Source organism: Neospora caninum, chromosome II (genome assembly GCF_000208865.1).
Source record: "Neospora caninum Liverpool complete genome, chromosome II".
NCBI lineage: Eukaryota > Apicomplexa > Conoidasida > Eucoccidiorida > Sarcocystidae > Neospora > Neospora caninum.
In genome coordinates this window covers 1,073,729-1,090,632 of record NC_018387.1, presented here as the reverse complement: position 1 = coordinate 1,090,632, position 16,904 = coordinate 1,073,729, and the positions used below count along the sequence as shown (strand labels likewise).

The window sequence follows — 16,904 nt, the reverse complement described above, 5'->3', positions numbered from 1 at the left end:
CAAGGTTTTGCGCAGGGTTAACGGATTCGTTCTTGCAGGCGCGAACAGTCCTTTTTTCGCGGTCTGCAACCTTCTTTCCATGGAATTCCACGTGAATGCAGCGTCCAAATCTCGCGCATTCGCGCCCCCCAAGTCAGTGTCACCACTCCCACTGGTGGACGGGAATTTACACGGTCACGCTGCCTCGTTCTCCCGCCGAAACTTTGTGCAAACGCGCTGCGAGCTTTTCCCTCCCTCCTTCGTCCTCTCTCGCCTGACACACGCCTGAAAACGTTCTTTTGCGCACGAGAGCAGTCGCCCCTCTCCAGCTAAAACCGCCAGGTTTTCTCCTGCCGCGCAGTTGCTCTTGCTCCCGGCCGGGTTTTTCCCGCGAGTGCGGCCACGTTCCTCCCTTTCGTCAACTTCCGCGGTTCTCCGCCGCTGCTTGAAAACAAAAGGCGCAGTCGCCGTTGACCCTGCGACGAAGGCCGAATCTCGGCCCGGAAACGCGCTCGGCACGAAATCTCAGGAAAGCCTGAATTTCCTCGAAGAGCCGGTCCGGTTGGCCGGATCGTGGCAGGCACAAAGTCCAGAGTCCCCGGCGCCGTGTGCGGCCGTGCGAAACTTCGAGACACGGATGGAAAAACGATGGAGTCAGGGGGAAAAGATGGTTGGAAGCAAATTTTAGGTTGTTGACATGCCTCGTTTCTCAAAGATCTTGCAACTGCCCAAACGCGAGAACCACCCTCGGATTTCAAAACCCCGCAGGCGCGAAGCAACGAGTCACAAAAACCGTGCAAAAGCGGCCGGGGTCGCGCCGCGACGAAGCAACGTTGAGAGCCCGTCCATCACGAGCGTTGGAGCGGCGCAGCGCGCGAGAGGGGAGAGGCGGGAGAGAGGGGCGCAGGGTGTCTCCTGCGAGGACGATCGTAGGGCAGTTGAGAGGAGAGGGCGGCATCGCTGTTTGCAGCGGACAAACGGGGTTCTCGGCAAAACACAGCGACGATAACAGAAAAGCCGATACCAGCGCGGCGTGGGTCTCCCCTGGGAAGTCTCTAGGCGCTGTCTCGCTGTATTTGTAGATATCGGAGTTTGATTGAAGGCCTAGATTTATGGTTTTTAGAGGTTTGTTCAATGTTCTTCCGTTCGTTTCGTTTTCGCGCTCGTACGGGGGGTGGATAAGTAGTGACAGTGTGCTTGTGCGAGGGCGGTGGTTTTTCTGGTGACAGCAGAGGACAAGCTGGACGCATCGTCTGTGCTTTCAAAACTTTCTCAGATAAACAGTGTGTGAAGAGTCGAACCCTCTTCCATCGACGAACGCGCGGTGTTTTTCTTTCAAAACCTAAACGAGACCAAATCTCCCTTGCGCACCTCGACAGGTTGCCGCATTTTTCAAAAAGACGAGAGATCTCGCGTCTCTCTTAAGTGTCTTCTCGGGTTTGCTTTTGTACGGGCCTGGGCCTCGCTCCCCGTTGGAGAGGGAGGGGAGAGGCAGCAGATTTGCGTCTGGGTTGCATGTGAGACAGAGCTAGTTCCCCGGGAAGGTTCTCTGTCTCTCTCGTGCTATTTCTGTCCTAAAAGAACAGTCTCTGTTGGGGGTTGTCGACGTGATACATACACAAACTTCATGTAAACAGAACTAGATATATATATGTATATAGATAGATAGATTCATGTCTATCAACATATAGGTTGATGTGTATATACAAGCGTTACTCAACTTGTGATTGGTTCTTCGTGCTGGAGAGAGAGAGGATAGAACTGTGCTATTTTTGTTTCGAGAAGAGCCCCTGCAGCGCACTCTCTCGTGAAGACAGACGGTGTCTCGCAGCCGCTCTCTCAGGGCGGTCGTCCGTGTCTCCGCTGCCTCATTCTCTCTCTATTTCTCGAGTGTGTTTTCTTCCAAAATGAATTCGTTCTTTGTAGCGTCTCTGCCAAAGAACGCGCAGGCTTCCTGCGCCGCCTGTGCACGTTTCTCCGCCGCTTCTCTCTCCCCCTGTCCTTCCTACATCTCGCACTCTTCTGCGAGAGGCGCGAGAAACTTCGACAAGAATTTGTTCTTTCCGCCGTCTCACAAAAGAGCTGTCGCCTCTCCCGGTGTTGCCTGTCTTGCTTCCCTCCATGTTTCACCCCTCTGGCCATTCCCTTCCTCTACTCTCTCGGCTGGCTGTCTGCCTGGCAGGCAACGCAGTGGCAGACGTGGCAGTCGCCTCTCTGCTGCAAGTCGCGAAAGAGCTGACCATACGAGTGCGGAGCGAAGCGAAACAAATCGAGAAGCATGGGGGATCGACAGAGCCCAGGGGAGCGTTGCCGCTCGTAACTCTGAGGCAAGGAGTGCGACACCCGCTTCCGCCGTAGCCTCCGGGCTCTCTTTCTCAGTCGCTCCCTCGCCGCTCTCTGCCCCCTGTTCCCTCGGGCGGCGGGTAGCGTCAAGCTGTACGTACACCCGAGCGTTTAGCAGCGAGGCGGACGCTGGAAGCAAGTACGGGCCGGAGCCGCCTCAGCCGCCTGCCGGTCTCCACTGGTCGTGGTGGGAGCTTTACGTGAAGGGCGTGAATCCAGAGTATCCTCCTCGCCAGCGCATGTATGCGTTTCTCACGGCGGCAGGCGTGGATGTGCTGGAGATGGAGATTCGGGAAATAGAAGACGTCACACGCTGGCTAGAAATGCGAAATGTATACGGGGAGAAATTCCCGCGTTTTCCGTACGACGTCACCTTCGAAGACAAAATCGAGGCTCTCAAAGAAAAGTACCCCTTGGCGACAAAGGATAACCACGATTAAGACATCTACGAGCTAGGGGTGGCGAGGGGAAAGCAAAGACAGATGGAGAGCCCTGTGACGGATATGTCTGAAATGCGGGAAGCGACAGGGCGCGAGGTGCTGAGCAAACGAGAAGGTGGGCGTTGTTTAGGTTTGGCGGTGTTCTGTAGAGGAGGAGGCGCATCGCATGGTTTTGTCGCTGAGTGGAAATTCTTCTGGAACTTCTTGCAGGGAAAACTAATCCAGGTGTGTTTCTTTGTTAGTGCTTTCTCGGAGACAAGAAACGGTTCACGAAGCCACCAGTGGAGCTTCTTCAGTGCACTGATTCTCTGGTGTATCCGGTGCGTCGTCCGTTTCTCGCATGCAACAAAGAAGCGTGAGAAGAACGGAGGCCCACGAAGGAAACCTATGGTGAAGAGGGCCGGAGGAACCGCCTCTGGTTAGACGATGAAGGAAACGGAATCCCGTTCCGGTAAATTAGACAACTAAAATGGGGTAGAATGGTGTCGTAGCCAAGAGAGACACACAGGCCTCGTTTCACGGAAGAGGCGCCGACACAAGAAGAGAACGATGTAATGCCTTCGCCGCTCACTAGTTTTCGTTAAACAGAGCTTCAGCTGCACATGAGAACCACCGACGTAAACCAGGATATGTCGAAACGTATGGCGATACGTATATCATCCTTGTTCCGTAGTGTCCCGCTGGCAAAGAACCTAAAACAAACTGATGGTGGAGTGGCGACCACGCTGCTGTTCCTCGCCTGACACAGTTGAAGAGGGGAAGAAGGCAGGACGACGTTTTCTGCCACTGTCGTTCACAGGCTTTTCCGTGCCTTGAACGGCTCTCGATTTCGTGTGGAGCAAGCGAGCATGTGCCGTGAGTGGAAACTTTGAGATCATCCTAAAGGCGAGTAGAGAAGGGTGTTTCACAGAAAACGAATGTGTAGCGGGGAGGTTAGCGTCAAAAATATACACCCGATAAAGTGTGACACCTTCCTGAGACCGGCAGCATTTGGAACCCCGTGGATGTCTCGTAGAGGAGCAGACGCTGACCGTCAAGAGTCTTGCTGAACAGTTTGTGTGTATCCCATCTAAAATGCCTGTGGCCATTAAGACCTGTGCGGCAACTGCTCGCAAGTGCTTGAACGTTTAAGCGCTGCGCGTATTGCATCGGCTTTTGGTAGTACGAAAAACGGCGAAAGAAAGTGTGCATGCACGTGGGAAAGAGCCACGTGCTCGGTGTTCCACACGGAGGGGGCGATCGGCTCCGTTGCCGCTCAATAGTGGCCAACCTTTTCGGTGGTATCACAGTTGCAAGGAGAGCATGCAGGTGAAGACGCTTCAAATGTTTGAAGAAAGGTAACGAGAACTACGCCTTATGGATGGGAATTTGTGAAACTCGGCTGGCGCCGTCGCCGAAAAAACAAGCCGGGACGACAGGATATGCAGTGGTTTGTGTCGACGGTGAGGTGCTGGGATTTTACCGAAGTTTTCAAAGTTCAGTGTATGTTTTGTTATGCTCAACCTAAACGGTGGGGAGGTGTTTCCTTTGCAGTCGCGTTCGCACCGATCCTGTCAAACAGGCGCCTTCTGAAAAGAACACGCGTTTCCCTTCAGGGTTCTACACGGGTTTCCACATGTCCATAACCGAAATCCCTAGACTCTCCTTGTAAGCCCTGCGCAGCTCAACGGTTTGCAATCCCATGTAGTAGAGCTCGCATATTTCATGCAGAAAGAGAATCTCCTCTTTTAGACAGAGACCTCGTTGGCAAGTTTTCACCGAAGCCAGTCCCGGTCGGCCTGCTCGTCTGGGGCCCCTCAGATGCATTGTAACTTCCGTTTGTTGGCCACCACCGTGCATGTGCATGAGGCGTTGTCACGGAAAGAAAGCACGTACAAGTGTAAGTAAGTATAAGCTCAAAGTGATGCAGCCGTTGTGGTCTTGATTGCTGCAAAGAAAACTGCCCCCAGGAACTAAGACCGGAGATAGGGAGAAAAACGGATTCTCTGCTATCGATGTTTTCTGTTTGGTCTCGATTTTCTTGTTGTGCACACAGACCTCACACATGGGGGGAACAAACGTCCTACGCTTCGTCGCTCTCTAGATCAGATCTGTTTTTAACTTCATCGAACAACTGTGCCGCTCTTTCTGGTCTCCCAAGGGGACCGTTCCTCCTCTGCTCTCAGCCGCATTTCCCCTGACACGCAGGAAGGCGCCGCATTCGCCGTCTGGCCAGAAAAAAGGGAGAATTTTCTGGTGAGGTTACCGTTGCTTCGCTTCAGCGACCAACGCGCGAGAACAGAACAAGGGGTTTCAAAGGTTTCTCAACAAAAGCCGTCTCCGTTTCCAAAGCGAGTTTGCTGAATTTGCCACGGTGTCTCGTCCGGACTCTGTGATGAGGCAACTGCTCAGTGACCGCGCTGAGCGTGTCTAGCTTTCTTCTGAAAATTGATTCCTGCCTTGGCCGAAAAGCCTCTAGCGACTTTGGGTCTCGCACACTGAGTCTACAAGCCGATTGCCTTTCCAGCAAACGACTTTGTGTCGTCAAAAGCGTCAGTTCCTTTGCGAAATCTTGCCGGCACGCTCGCCCGCCTTCCTCGTCGGCATTCGGCCACATGTCACTCGTTTTTCAGGCCGTGTTCGCACAACCCTAAACGTGTTGCGTCGAAACACATGTCGCACAATATGTGTGAACAGCGTGGCATCTTGATCTGACTGGATTTACTCCTGACTTGTATCCTGACTTGAAAAATGGAAGCTATGGTGCCGACGGGCGGACCGTCGAGGGGCCGAGACCCTCTGGGGCTTGGCTTCTCTGAGCAGAGCGAGAGCTTTTCCCTCGCGTCTCAGCAGGCGCTAGAGGAGATCCTCCCCTCCGAGTCCGAAACACGGGCAAATGCACTTGTTATTCATAGGTACGCTGCTTGCACGATGAATTTTCGACATGGGAAGGACCTTGCGACCAGTAGAGTCGACGGAAAAACACATTCGGCAAAACGCCGTAGAGAACCGGAACTGACGCCTCTCGTGCGTCGTCTTCCAGTGTCCAATTCCATTTGGAAGCTTGTCTCAGGAGCACCGGTCTCGTCACACTTTGGTTTATTCCTTCAAAGGGTTGAAAAATCAGAGTAGAACAGAAAAACGGAGAGTGGTGCGAACCGCCCCATACGCTCGGCGTTGAGAGCCAGTTGATCGAGGAAAACGGCATTACAAAATGGAAGTGCCCCAGAGGAGGATGTTTAGCTTCCGAGTTCCTGTGAAAGTCGAGCACCACGGAACATGAAAAAGGGGCGCTGTCTTCACGTGTCGCCCATAGAACAGTGCGAAGCCTCGAGTTTAGTCTTTTTAAGAACGCGTGACGGCTCGTCATGAGTTGACAGTGAGCTCGGTTCTCTCTGGCTTACATACACGCCGAGGTTAGAATAGAAAGAACGAGAAACCAGGTATGCGCATGCAGCGCTCGTCAGCAATGTCACCCAGAAAACGAATTCCCGATATACACGTATGTAAATATGTATATGTATATTTATGATTATATAGTTACGCACATATATATTTGTGATTGAGCGTGTACTGAGATGCATGTCATTGCTCTGCAGCACGCTAGAATGAGGCTTTCCCACGAATTCACGGGCAGACCCCTGACTGTGTTTTTTACAGCAGCAACATATATACATAAGTGTGTATAGATATACATAATTATATATACAATTATTTTGCTTGTGTCTGTACGCTGTGGTTGCTAACACTGAAGAAGAAAACCTACCACATTATCAGTAGAGATGAAGGTGTCTGAGAGTCCCTTGGCAGGTATGGATGTGTACCGTTTTGGACGTGGATTCGCTTTTCGTTTCTTCGAAGGACAGGTCAGATGCTGATCCGCGGCTACGAACCCAAGTGGGCCAGCGAGAGGAGGCAGCGTTTACCACGTGGAGGTTGGCACTCTGTTGCCTCGAAGCCTTACATCCCCATCGGTCAGCCGGTGATGAGCATCAGTTCAAAAAAGCGCGTGAGCGTCTCGGTGGGGAAGCGCAAACGGCGACGCTGGAGGCTACGGCAATGTCCAGAAAAAGCATCGAATGGAGGGACGGTTAAGACGCAAAACGGTGTGTGTGAGTGGCTCAAATACAGGAGATACTGTCCGTTCTCCCGACAGAGCTCCCTCCATAGACCCACGCATCTGGAGAAACGGAGGGACAAATATATACAGTTGCAAATACTTGTGAATTATGCGCAAATCTGTATGTATATGGTATCGGATGTTTGTTAGATGGGGCCGGGTCCGCCGGAACCTCCAGGGGGAAGTCCCCCCGCCCAAAGAAGAGATTCCTTTGCGAAGCTCTCCAGTGCAGTGTTCGCCGTTGATTCCGGAATACCGACACCGAGGACGGGAAGACAGCGGCCTCTGGCAGTCCCGCGCGCGACGGAGAGAGAGCTTTCCGCTGGGAAAACAAAGTCGCGGCTTTTCGACAAAGACACGCCCCGGACGTCGATGTCAGCGAGAGGCAAACCTAGTGAAGAGTTTTGTACTCTCAAGAGATTTATTCTAGACGCGCAAAGACGAGTCAATCGGGTAAGAGGCATTGCTATGCGAGAGGCGGCAGAGACAGAAGAGGTGGCCCGATCAGCTTACGTATAAACATGTGTATCTACAGGAACGGGCGAACGCATCTGTTTGTAAACATGCATGCGTTCGTGTTTGATGTGACCGTACCCACTGATATGAGTACCTAAAAGCTGCTATCACCTTCACATCTTTTTGTCGACGGCAACACACCCGTCCCTGAGGCCACGTACCGTTACGAGTAGGACAAAACCATTTACGGTCGTCACACATCTGCACGCATCGATGCTTACGAAGAAGCATGCTTCTCTATGAAAAATATATTTATGTGTCGGTGTGGATGAATAGATACGAGCAGGAGACGTGAAGGTTTCCGGTAAGAACGCCGTTAACTTTGGATAACGCGTTGGCGAAGCAGGGCGCGTTCTGCACTTTGGCGCCCTCCGAGAGAGCAGCGCTATTTCGTTTCCCGTTTCCGTCTAGGTGCGCTGTGGTGCAACGGGTTCCGAGTTGGATGAAGATCCTTCTGAGGCTGTGCTTGCGCGCCGGAGCCTCGCGATCTGTCCCTCTTCTCCGACGCCGTTGGCCTCCCCCCGACTGTCTCTTACATTTCGAGAAGAAAGAAGTTCGCGCGGAATCAACGCTGCGCGGAGGAGTCGTAGACTGGCCGTCGCGTTGCCTCAAGAGAAGTTAACGCTGGGAGACGCCGCATCAGGAGTCTTGGCGATTGAAGATGAAGGAAACCGGCTTCCACCTCCAGGAGCGAGTGCCACGTTCATCACACAAGACATGGAGAGAGAAGACAAACAGGACGGAGCAGAGAGTAAGCGAAAAGAGAAGCATTCAACTCGACCGCGTAGAAGCAGGCTCTTGCTCCACAAACCTTAAGGAGCGAACGCTAGGCCGGCGAGACACCGCCGCAACCACAGAAAAGGGAACAAGAGAGGTGGCAAAGCATGGGTCCGAGAGCGAGGAGCTGCGCTCGAGGCTCAGAGTGTCGCGACACAGGAAAAGGCCGTTTCCTGGATCTGGGAACTCTCTTGCTTCCCTCGTTTCTTTATCTTGTGGGAAGCAAAGACGTTGGCCACACAGACGAAGCACAAAGGGCGAGAAACCAAGACAGGAAACGAAATCAGTTCTAACGGTGTTGAAAAGGTCTCTACAAAAGCCACCGATCCTGAGGGCGTAGCGCTGTCCAAGAGTGTCGTTTCTTTGTACTTGCCTCATGGTATTTCCTTCACTACCTTTCTCCCTCTGCCTTATCCGTCTTTGCTTCTTGTCCATGCTGGCGTCTCGCCTCCTCGATGTCACGTCGTCCGTTCACATTCGTTTCTCCGAGAATCTCCGTCGGGATTTCCAGCGTCTTGAGTTTTACATTCGCTTCTCAGCCCCACACCCGCGTTGAAGATTTGCCGAGCAAGGCCCTCAAACCTTTTTTCCGCTTTCCCCTTGATTTGATTCTTGCGAGACAGTCTGTCCGCGCGGTCGTGAAAAGGCGTCGACACCTTTCTTTTGCGGCTCAGTCACTCAAATGGGATTGGTTTCTTGGCTGTTCGGCTTTCCGCTTTGGGGTTTTAAAGGATCCCTTCGCCTTCTCTCTCTCTCTCCTGCTGGAAGAAAGGTTGGTAAACCCGGTGGCGAGCTGCGCGGAAAACAACAGCGGGCGAAAAGACGAAGAACAAGGACTAAAGAAGCAAGACGAACGGACAGGAGACCAGGATGACGGAGCCTTACGCTGGCCTTCACCCTCGCTCGGAGTGACAGATCTGGGACCCCAGATGGAGATGCTTCAAGATCCTCCTGCAGTGGATAAAGGCGCGCCTTTCCTGGAGCCTCGCCGCCCAATTGAGAAAGCTGAAGCATCGCCGATCCAGCGAATGCGAAGTGAAGAGTCCGTCTCCCCTGTTGCATGCGCCTGACCTCCTGGACGTCTCCTCTTGCTTTTAACAGGCTAGCATTCGGTCGTTCCGTATTTTTCCCGTCCCTTGCGCAAGGTTGGGAAAACTTATTCCTGTCTCCAAGGAGGACAGCAGCGAGCCCACTCGTCGCGACTGAACATCCTCTCCCGGGATTTAGAGATACCGAGAAAAAGACTCAACGAAGGGGTTTCGACACAGATATACAGGTTTCGATGGGACGTTCGTTACATGTGCTTGCCTGTCTAGCGAACAGTCCATAGCGCCGTTGAAGAGCGACACGACGCCGAAGCACACAGCTGACGAGCAGGCCGCTCACGCGTGTTCAATCTCCTAGACTTCCGCCCTTTTCTGTACTTACAATTCCAGAGAGTCCTGTTCCTGCGCCTTGCTTCCGACAGTGTTGTTTGCACAGTCTCTTCTCACGAAGAACACCGCACGCCCAAGCGTTCATGGACAATAGGCGAATATCCACAGAAACCCCCAACCGAATCCTCTGGAGACACTGCAGATCTTCCCTCATATGACCCAGTGGAGGAGCCAGCGCAGGCGGACGGCGAACTACCGTCGCCAGAAGACGAACGCAGAGAACGCATCTGGAGTCGGATTCTCCGAACCGAGGAAAACGACCAACCGGGAGCGCTGCTGGTACCGATGACTCTCCAACCGAGATCCAGTTCGCTCTCTCTCCCGCTCCTCAAGCGTCTGAAAGAACAGTAAACCAAAGCCAGAAAACAGAAAGTTCTTTCCCTTCCCTTCTGCCTGTTTGCATGGAGTCCTGCAGTCAAGTCGGCATTGTACAGCAGCCAGAGCCCGCTGCTCAGAGACCACCCTGTGTTTCTAACAGACGGTAGCTGCTGCTGTGGTTCCCCTCTAAACCCGACAGTTCCGCGGAGAAACAAAATGGACCCGTGAGAACCGCCGGTGTTTCCGGTGTCATGGCAGTGTGAAGGACGCTTGAGAGTGTGCGCTTGCCTGCCCCGCCTTTCAAACTTGCAGCTTACTTGTGACTCTCTGCAGAGTGAACCGGAGGGAGACGGTATATGTGCGCAGATATTTAGCCACTGTGTTCTTGTTGGATCCCGCATTTCTTTCTTCCACTCCTTGTTGGCCCGACACGCAGAGCTAAACTCGTGTTTGTGGCTGCAACCCCACCGGAAAAGGACTTTTTCACAAACCGCTCTTCGCAGAAAGGGAAGAAAACCTCCAGCGGTCTTTCCGGCTACTCGAATCCGTGGACACGTGCACTCCCTTTGTGTTGGGTGCTAGAGCCTCAAAGAGGAAAGCAGATCACACCACGTTTCCCCTCGCCATCCGCCTGGCGTCATACGAGGAATACCTTGAGCGGCGCAAGCGAGCAGAGGTGGACGAAGACCTCACTGTCGCTGGAAACGGTAGGTGAGTCTGTTTTTTCACAGAGAAGGACTATTTTCCTTTTCGGGGCAGTGAAATCAAACGTCCTCCGGAGGAACGCACGTATGAACACCAGTCGCTTCAAAGGCGACCGGTTGTGTTCGTGTCTCGTCTAGAACGTCTTTCCTGCTGTTTCCCCTCCATTTTCTTCTCCTTCCCGTTTCCTGCAACGCCCAGAAAACAGGGGAGGCGTCTCGCATACACGGTTCTGCTGTCTTGCGAATTTCCGACAGCGGCGACGCCTGCCTCTCGGAAAGCTTCCTCGCCTACCTCTCGGAAAGCTTCGTCGCCTGCCTCTCGGAAAGCTTCGTCGCCTGCGTCTCGGAAAGACTCGTCGCCTGCGTCTGCGTTGGGCTTTTCTCCTGAAGCCCTCGCCAGTCGCCCGAACCTGGAGAAGTGGTTCACGGAGATCGACAGAAGTTTTTGGACTTCTCGCGGGCTGCCTAGTCTCGCTGGATGGGCCGTCTCGGCTCGCCGGAAGAGCCAGGCGCAGGGCAACGCCGGCCACCGAGTTCTTCCGGTCCGCCTGCTCGTCCCTGCTCGACAGCGGGCGTCTCCCCTCGCCGACACGCGCGAGAGAGACCCGAGCTTAAGGCCCGCGGATGGGGCACTGGGAACGCCCGACGCAGACGCGGTCGCATCGCCCGGAGCCCGTGGAGTGGAGAGCGGCTACAGGCAGTTGGCGACGGCACCGCAGAAAGTCGAAAAAAGCATCGGAGACGAGACGCCAACCCACCAACGAAAAAAGGGCGTAGGTGCTTCCATGACAGGTGCGCGGCGCCCGGGTAGAAACGGGTGAAGGGGAGAGACTGCGGACGAGAAGCGGATGAGAAACGGACGCGCCTCAGCAGGGGCGGTTCATCGACGGCCCAAACGACGGGGCAGTTGACAAGACACTCAAGAGCAAGACACCTCACGTCGGGGGTTGTGCCACGGTCCTCAGCGAAAAGAGGGACAGGGGGGACAACGCCGAAGGAGGAAAAGCGAGAAAATGAGGAAACCGACGCCTGGACTCTGTGCGTCGCAGAGAGGAACGCGGAGGAAGGCTCTGTGTTCCTCGTGAACATGACCGTGACACCTGTTGGGGATACACAGTCACATATACATGTACATGCATATACATGTACATGCATATATATATATATATATATATATATATATACAGTATATGTATGTATGTAGGTGTATGCAGACAGGGAGGAAGAGACACACGTGAGGGTTGCACCGATTACATACGAGAGTGAAGCCTAGACAAAAAATCTTAGGATATGACTCTGAGTAAGAAAGCAGATGGAGAATACATGCGCAGTTCCCGGACCGGTGCCTGCTATGACGCAGCAAGGACGAGACCAGATCCGCGGGCCGTCGCCAACCGCAAAAGTCTCAATGAAATCAAAACAGAAGCCCTCCGTGTAAGTATACGAAAGAGATGAAGCCGGTGCCAAACCCCTACAAATACAGATACAGAGTTGCACAGAGATACACATCTGTACGTTTACATGCATTTGTTTATTTGCGTCAATGGACCACGGGTATATGGACAGGAGTCAGCTGCTTCTGAAGGTGTCGATTATCGTCATTTCAAGTTCAAGTCAAGAGGTCTTCCATATGAAGCGTGACAGCAGACACACGTTGGCGTTTGAAGAAATCTGCCTGCGCATATGATGAAAGAGGGGCAGTGTAGGGAGGCAGGTGCATGCAGAAGAGCGACCGTTTTCAAATTGGCGTTTCGTTTGGCAGGATAAGTGGACTTCTGTGTCTTCACTTTATCCAATTCACGTACATACCCCTTCTGCATATTTTGAGGAATCAACGCTATGTATGATGCAAAATGCATAGAATATATGTATTTACAGAGAAAGAGAGAGCGTGGTGTTTTTGTCGCGGGTTCCTGCGCCAAGTGTCTCCTTCGCGTTCGCCAATCTGTCCTTCTATCCTGATGTCATCAGCAAGCTCTCACAGCTCGACACGAGCTTAAGAAAACACAGAAAGATCGATTGGCCGCAGTGCTGGCTGCGCGGGTACGAGATCTCTGAAATGTTTGTTAGCGAAAAAGTGGGCAAGGCGCTCACAGGCTGGTGAGACACCGTCCTCACATGCGCACGAGCCTGTAGTGAAGAAACAGTCCTGACTGCGTCTTCAGAGGCTGTGCTTGTTTGCGACAAAAAACTGTTTTCCGGCTTTCATGATACGCAACACCAAGATGACAATCAGACAACCAGCGGCGGATTGCGCGCCGAGCCTTCAGGGTGCTTTCCGAAAGAAAACGTTAAAGTGATGCCACCGTTTCACACCGCGAGCAGCATGTTTTCAGGAAATTTCTCGGATTTTCGCCGTCGAAAACAAACTCGCTCTTCTTCGGGAACAAAAGAAGAGCCTCTTTCACTCCAAGCTGCCGACCAGCACAGGCCTGGCACAACTGGACGTGAGTGAAAAGAAACCAACCAGTTGCTCCGGCGTGACTACGCCCACGCAGTCCTTACGTCACACCAGCGACTGAATAGACAAAAGCGGGCGAGGCGAATCGATTTCAGTGAGGGAGATGTGCGGTTGGATGCATGGGTCTCTCTCTCGGTGTGCCTATACCACACTGTCCACTCGACACACGAGCACCCGGTGGCAAATGCGCCGGTGACCCAACACATGTGCGCATCCAGCTCTCTACAAATATATGATATATTTCTTCATCTACGCTTTTCTGGGTAGTTGTATCCGGCTATCTTGCTTATGCCTCTCTCTCTAGCCATATTCGTCCCTGCCACTGGGTATCCACGTAGGAGAGAGTATTTGTATATTATCTACGTTTCATACAAATACTCAAGCATATAATGCATCTATTCGCGTAATTATTACATTTACATATATATATATACATACATATATCCGTTTTATGTATATGGTTCAATTCCGTGCTCACACATATTTATAGGGACTGAACCGGCACATTCGATGACTGCATGCGTTAGGCTTTTCTCTGGGGCGCACATCGACGTCCTTACACAGCTGCGTTCCCCGTGCACTGAGGGAGATGGAACAGCTTCTGTGCGTCGTTCGCGCGTATGTCCTGCAACGAAGATAGCACATGTCTTTCGTGCTTTCGAAGTCCGACACCACAAGTGGAGTGTGGGAGACAAGTCAGGGCGTTTTTTTTTTCAGATCGACGACGTCGGCCCAGGCAGCGACAGACGGCACAAGCAGCTTGTGGCGTGGTACTACGCCGTCCTGGAGGCTGCTTCCAGCTGTGAAGACACCACGTCGAAAACACCACCCCGTGTGTTCAAGCACTCTCCTTTCCTTCTCACCGCGACTATGCGGGGAAGAGACAGACAGCGCAGGAATTGTCCACAGCCATGATCCTCATGTTGGGGCAAGAAATAGATGCACATCTGCGGAGGATGGATAGAATGGAGAGACCTGCGCTCGCAACACGAATACCTACCAACGTGAATGCTCTCTCACGCCCTTCACATGAAGGAAGAGCGACAGACCAAAGCAGAAAGGCACGTGATTCGAAGAGGCATGTAGTCACATATATATATATATATATATATATATATAAGGATATCTCTCTAGGGGATCCCACAAGAGACTAGCACGTGCATATCCACATGCACAGGTGCAATTACTGCAGGGAAAGCGAGACAGAGAAAGAATCCGAGGCATGCAGAGAACAAACAAGTATTTATCTTGGGCCTTTCGTGACACACATGCACATGTACATTCACTTAATGCATGTATGTATATAAAGTATATATATATATATATGTATTGATAGATAGATATAGGTTTCTGTGTAGGTATGTGTAGAGAGGCACCAATATATGCGCCGTGGACCAACAGTTCCCCTCTGGATTGCTGCATGCGCAGCAGGAGATAGTCAGGAAGGCTTCAGTCCTCGTCAAGCCCTCTTGGAAGTGCTCGACTGCATTCGCCAGGAAGTGCAAGCAGGGAGATGCTTGACGTTCGAGACTCTTGCAGATATCGTCGACCTCCTTCCTCTCGAGGCCTTCACTCCTGCCCTCGCCAAAGTCAGCAACTCAGCACCCCACTCAAAAAAATGGAAATACATATGCAAACATGTGTAAACAAATATAGGTATATGCGCGTGTACGTAGCCGTAGATGTGCATACTTGCAAATCCTCACATTTAAATATATATATATATATATATATATATATGTATTTATAAATGCATGTGACTAAATGGATGCATCTTAGCTTTTAGGTGCTCTGGTGTTTGAGGGGCGAAGCTGTTGTCATGTGTCTGAAGCTTTGGCGTGCGCAGACGAGCCTGAGCCGTTTCCGCTGTCCTTTTGTTCACCTTTTCTTGTGCCGGATTGCTCGCGCACGCGATTTCTCCAGGTGATCCTCAAAGCCGTTCAAGTTTTGGCGAATCCTCTGCATCAACTGTACGACCTTCTTCGCGGGCTGCGAGGCATCCACGGAAGAGTACCCGCCGAGTTGGAGAAGGAAGTTGTGCGGCTCCTCGCAGGCGGGGGTTCATCAGGCGTCGCAAATGCGGAGTAGCAATGCTGTCACTCCGCCAGAAAGCAAATGTCTAGACTGGCTATGTCTGCATTCCTCGTTGTCGTTTTTCGTGTGTGTCTAGGGCCGGAGGTGGGGAAAACGCGTGTCGCCGGCACAGAACCAGCTAGGGCGAGCGGCTTTCCCCGATCCGTCCCCGAACCAGTTTTCGTTGCCTGGAGATCGACAGTGTACGTCTCAGACGTGGCGGTCCTTTCACGCTTGAGGCGAGAAGCGACAACTAACACAAGGGGAATTTTGGTGCCGCCCGAAGACTCATTTAATTACCACTTGGATGCCTGGTTTCGTTTCTCCATATCTACTTCCCATAGCCACACTGCGGAGCACACGCATCCACTTTCCCATGTGTTTTTTCCGCCTTCGCCCGCAAGGTGCTGTTTTCTTGTTAACTTGAGTCATGCTCAGTATCCTAGGTCCGAAAATGTCTCTGAGTCACACCAATGTGAACGCAAGATCGTCGATTATAAAACGGTTTGCTGCTCTTGCGGCGGCGTGAAAGGTGCTTGACCAGGCGAAGCCGAGGCCGGCTGTCTCTTCGGCTCGCCCGCGTTTTGTCCAAACAAGCAAACCCTAAAAGATGTGCGGCGACGTCCTCACGTCTGTGGTTTGAAAAAAAAAGTACACACTGAGACTTCCCTCCGTAGAGGGGAGGGGCAAAAAACCGCTTTCTCCTGTCGCGGTGGAAAACAGACTTCTCTGCTGAAAGGTGAGCGAAACCTCGCTGGCCGCGGGGGGGGGGGGGTTGTCTCTCAGCCCTGAACACAACCATGGAAGGTGTCGTCGAGCAAGCATAACGACCTTCTTTACCTCATGACTGGAGTCCCAGAAGCGGTTAAACTCCAAAAGAGGCGAGTGCGGTATGGAATTTTAGAGATTTTGCCTGCGAGTTGAACCCGATTCGGAGCTCAGAGCAAAGCGAGAGGCGTTTTCCAGCGAAGAAACAAAAGGGAAATTCCACCTTTTTGCGGGGGAGCGACAACGCGTGCCAGGCGAACCCGGTTCGCGCACACGCAAAGGGGAAACGCGAGAGAAAACGCAGACAGAAGATGGAGATCTAGGCAGAGACAAAAAGTGATTGACGCGCCGTCGGAGTAGCCGAGTCTCCCCTCGCGCTCGCCAAGGTTTTTCTGGAAAAACGTGGAGGAAAAAAAGGGTACTTGCGGCTCGGTTCAGCGCCGATGCTTGGGCCTGAGACAACCTCCCCCCAATCCTGCGTATCCGGACCGAAAAATAAAATCGTCTCTGCTACTGTCCACACGCATGCAAGGGCACCTCGCCGGGGACGCCCCCCGAGGGATTCCATGCTTGGAAGGACACGCAGAGAACTGAGCGAAAGAAGACGAAACGGAAGAAAAGACACAACTGCCTGCGCACCAGATGCGTGGTTCGGTGGGCTGCAGAGATGTCTACGCATGCAGCTTGCGCTTGTCATCCCGGACAACGGAGAAAACAGCCAAGCGGAGAGAGGAACTTCCGTCTCCACACCACAGAGAAGGAAACACAGAAGAAACGCATGCATTCGGCTCCATGCGCCGCACCGCAAATCGAGAGGAAATCTGCCCTCGAGACACGCGTCTTTTCGTGCTTCTCCCTACAAGTTTTTCCTTCACCCTACCCCCTCCTCTCTCCGCTGCCGTCCCTGTCTCTTTATCTCTCCCGTCTAGCCACAGCCCCCTTCACGAAACCGTCGATCTCTCTCTCTTCTCCACGTTTTTCCGCTTTGCA

The 16,904-nt window shown here is 52.6% G+C and overlaps 1 protein-coding gene across 1 annotated transcript; it reads left to right on the top strand.

Annotated features, from left to right (window-relative positions):
* Positions 1-1,886: 1,886 nt before the first annotated feature.
* Positions 1,887-2,762, top strand: NCLIV_005780 (conserved hypothetical protein; the record flags this gene model as incomplete). The annotated part of the gene is made up of 1 exon (XM_003880088.1): positions 1,887-2,762. One exon carries the CDS (start codon positions 1,887-1,889, stop codon positions 2,760-2,762), a length of 876 nt encoding a protein of 291 aa, XP_003880137.1.
* Positions 2,763-16,904: the final 14,142 nt, after the last annotated feature.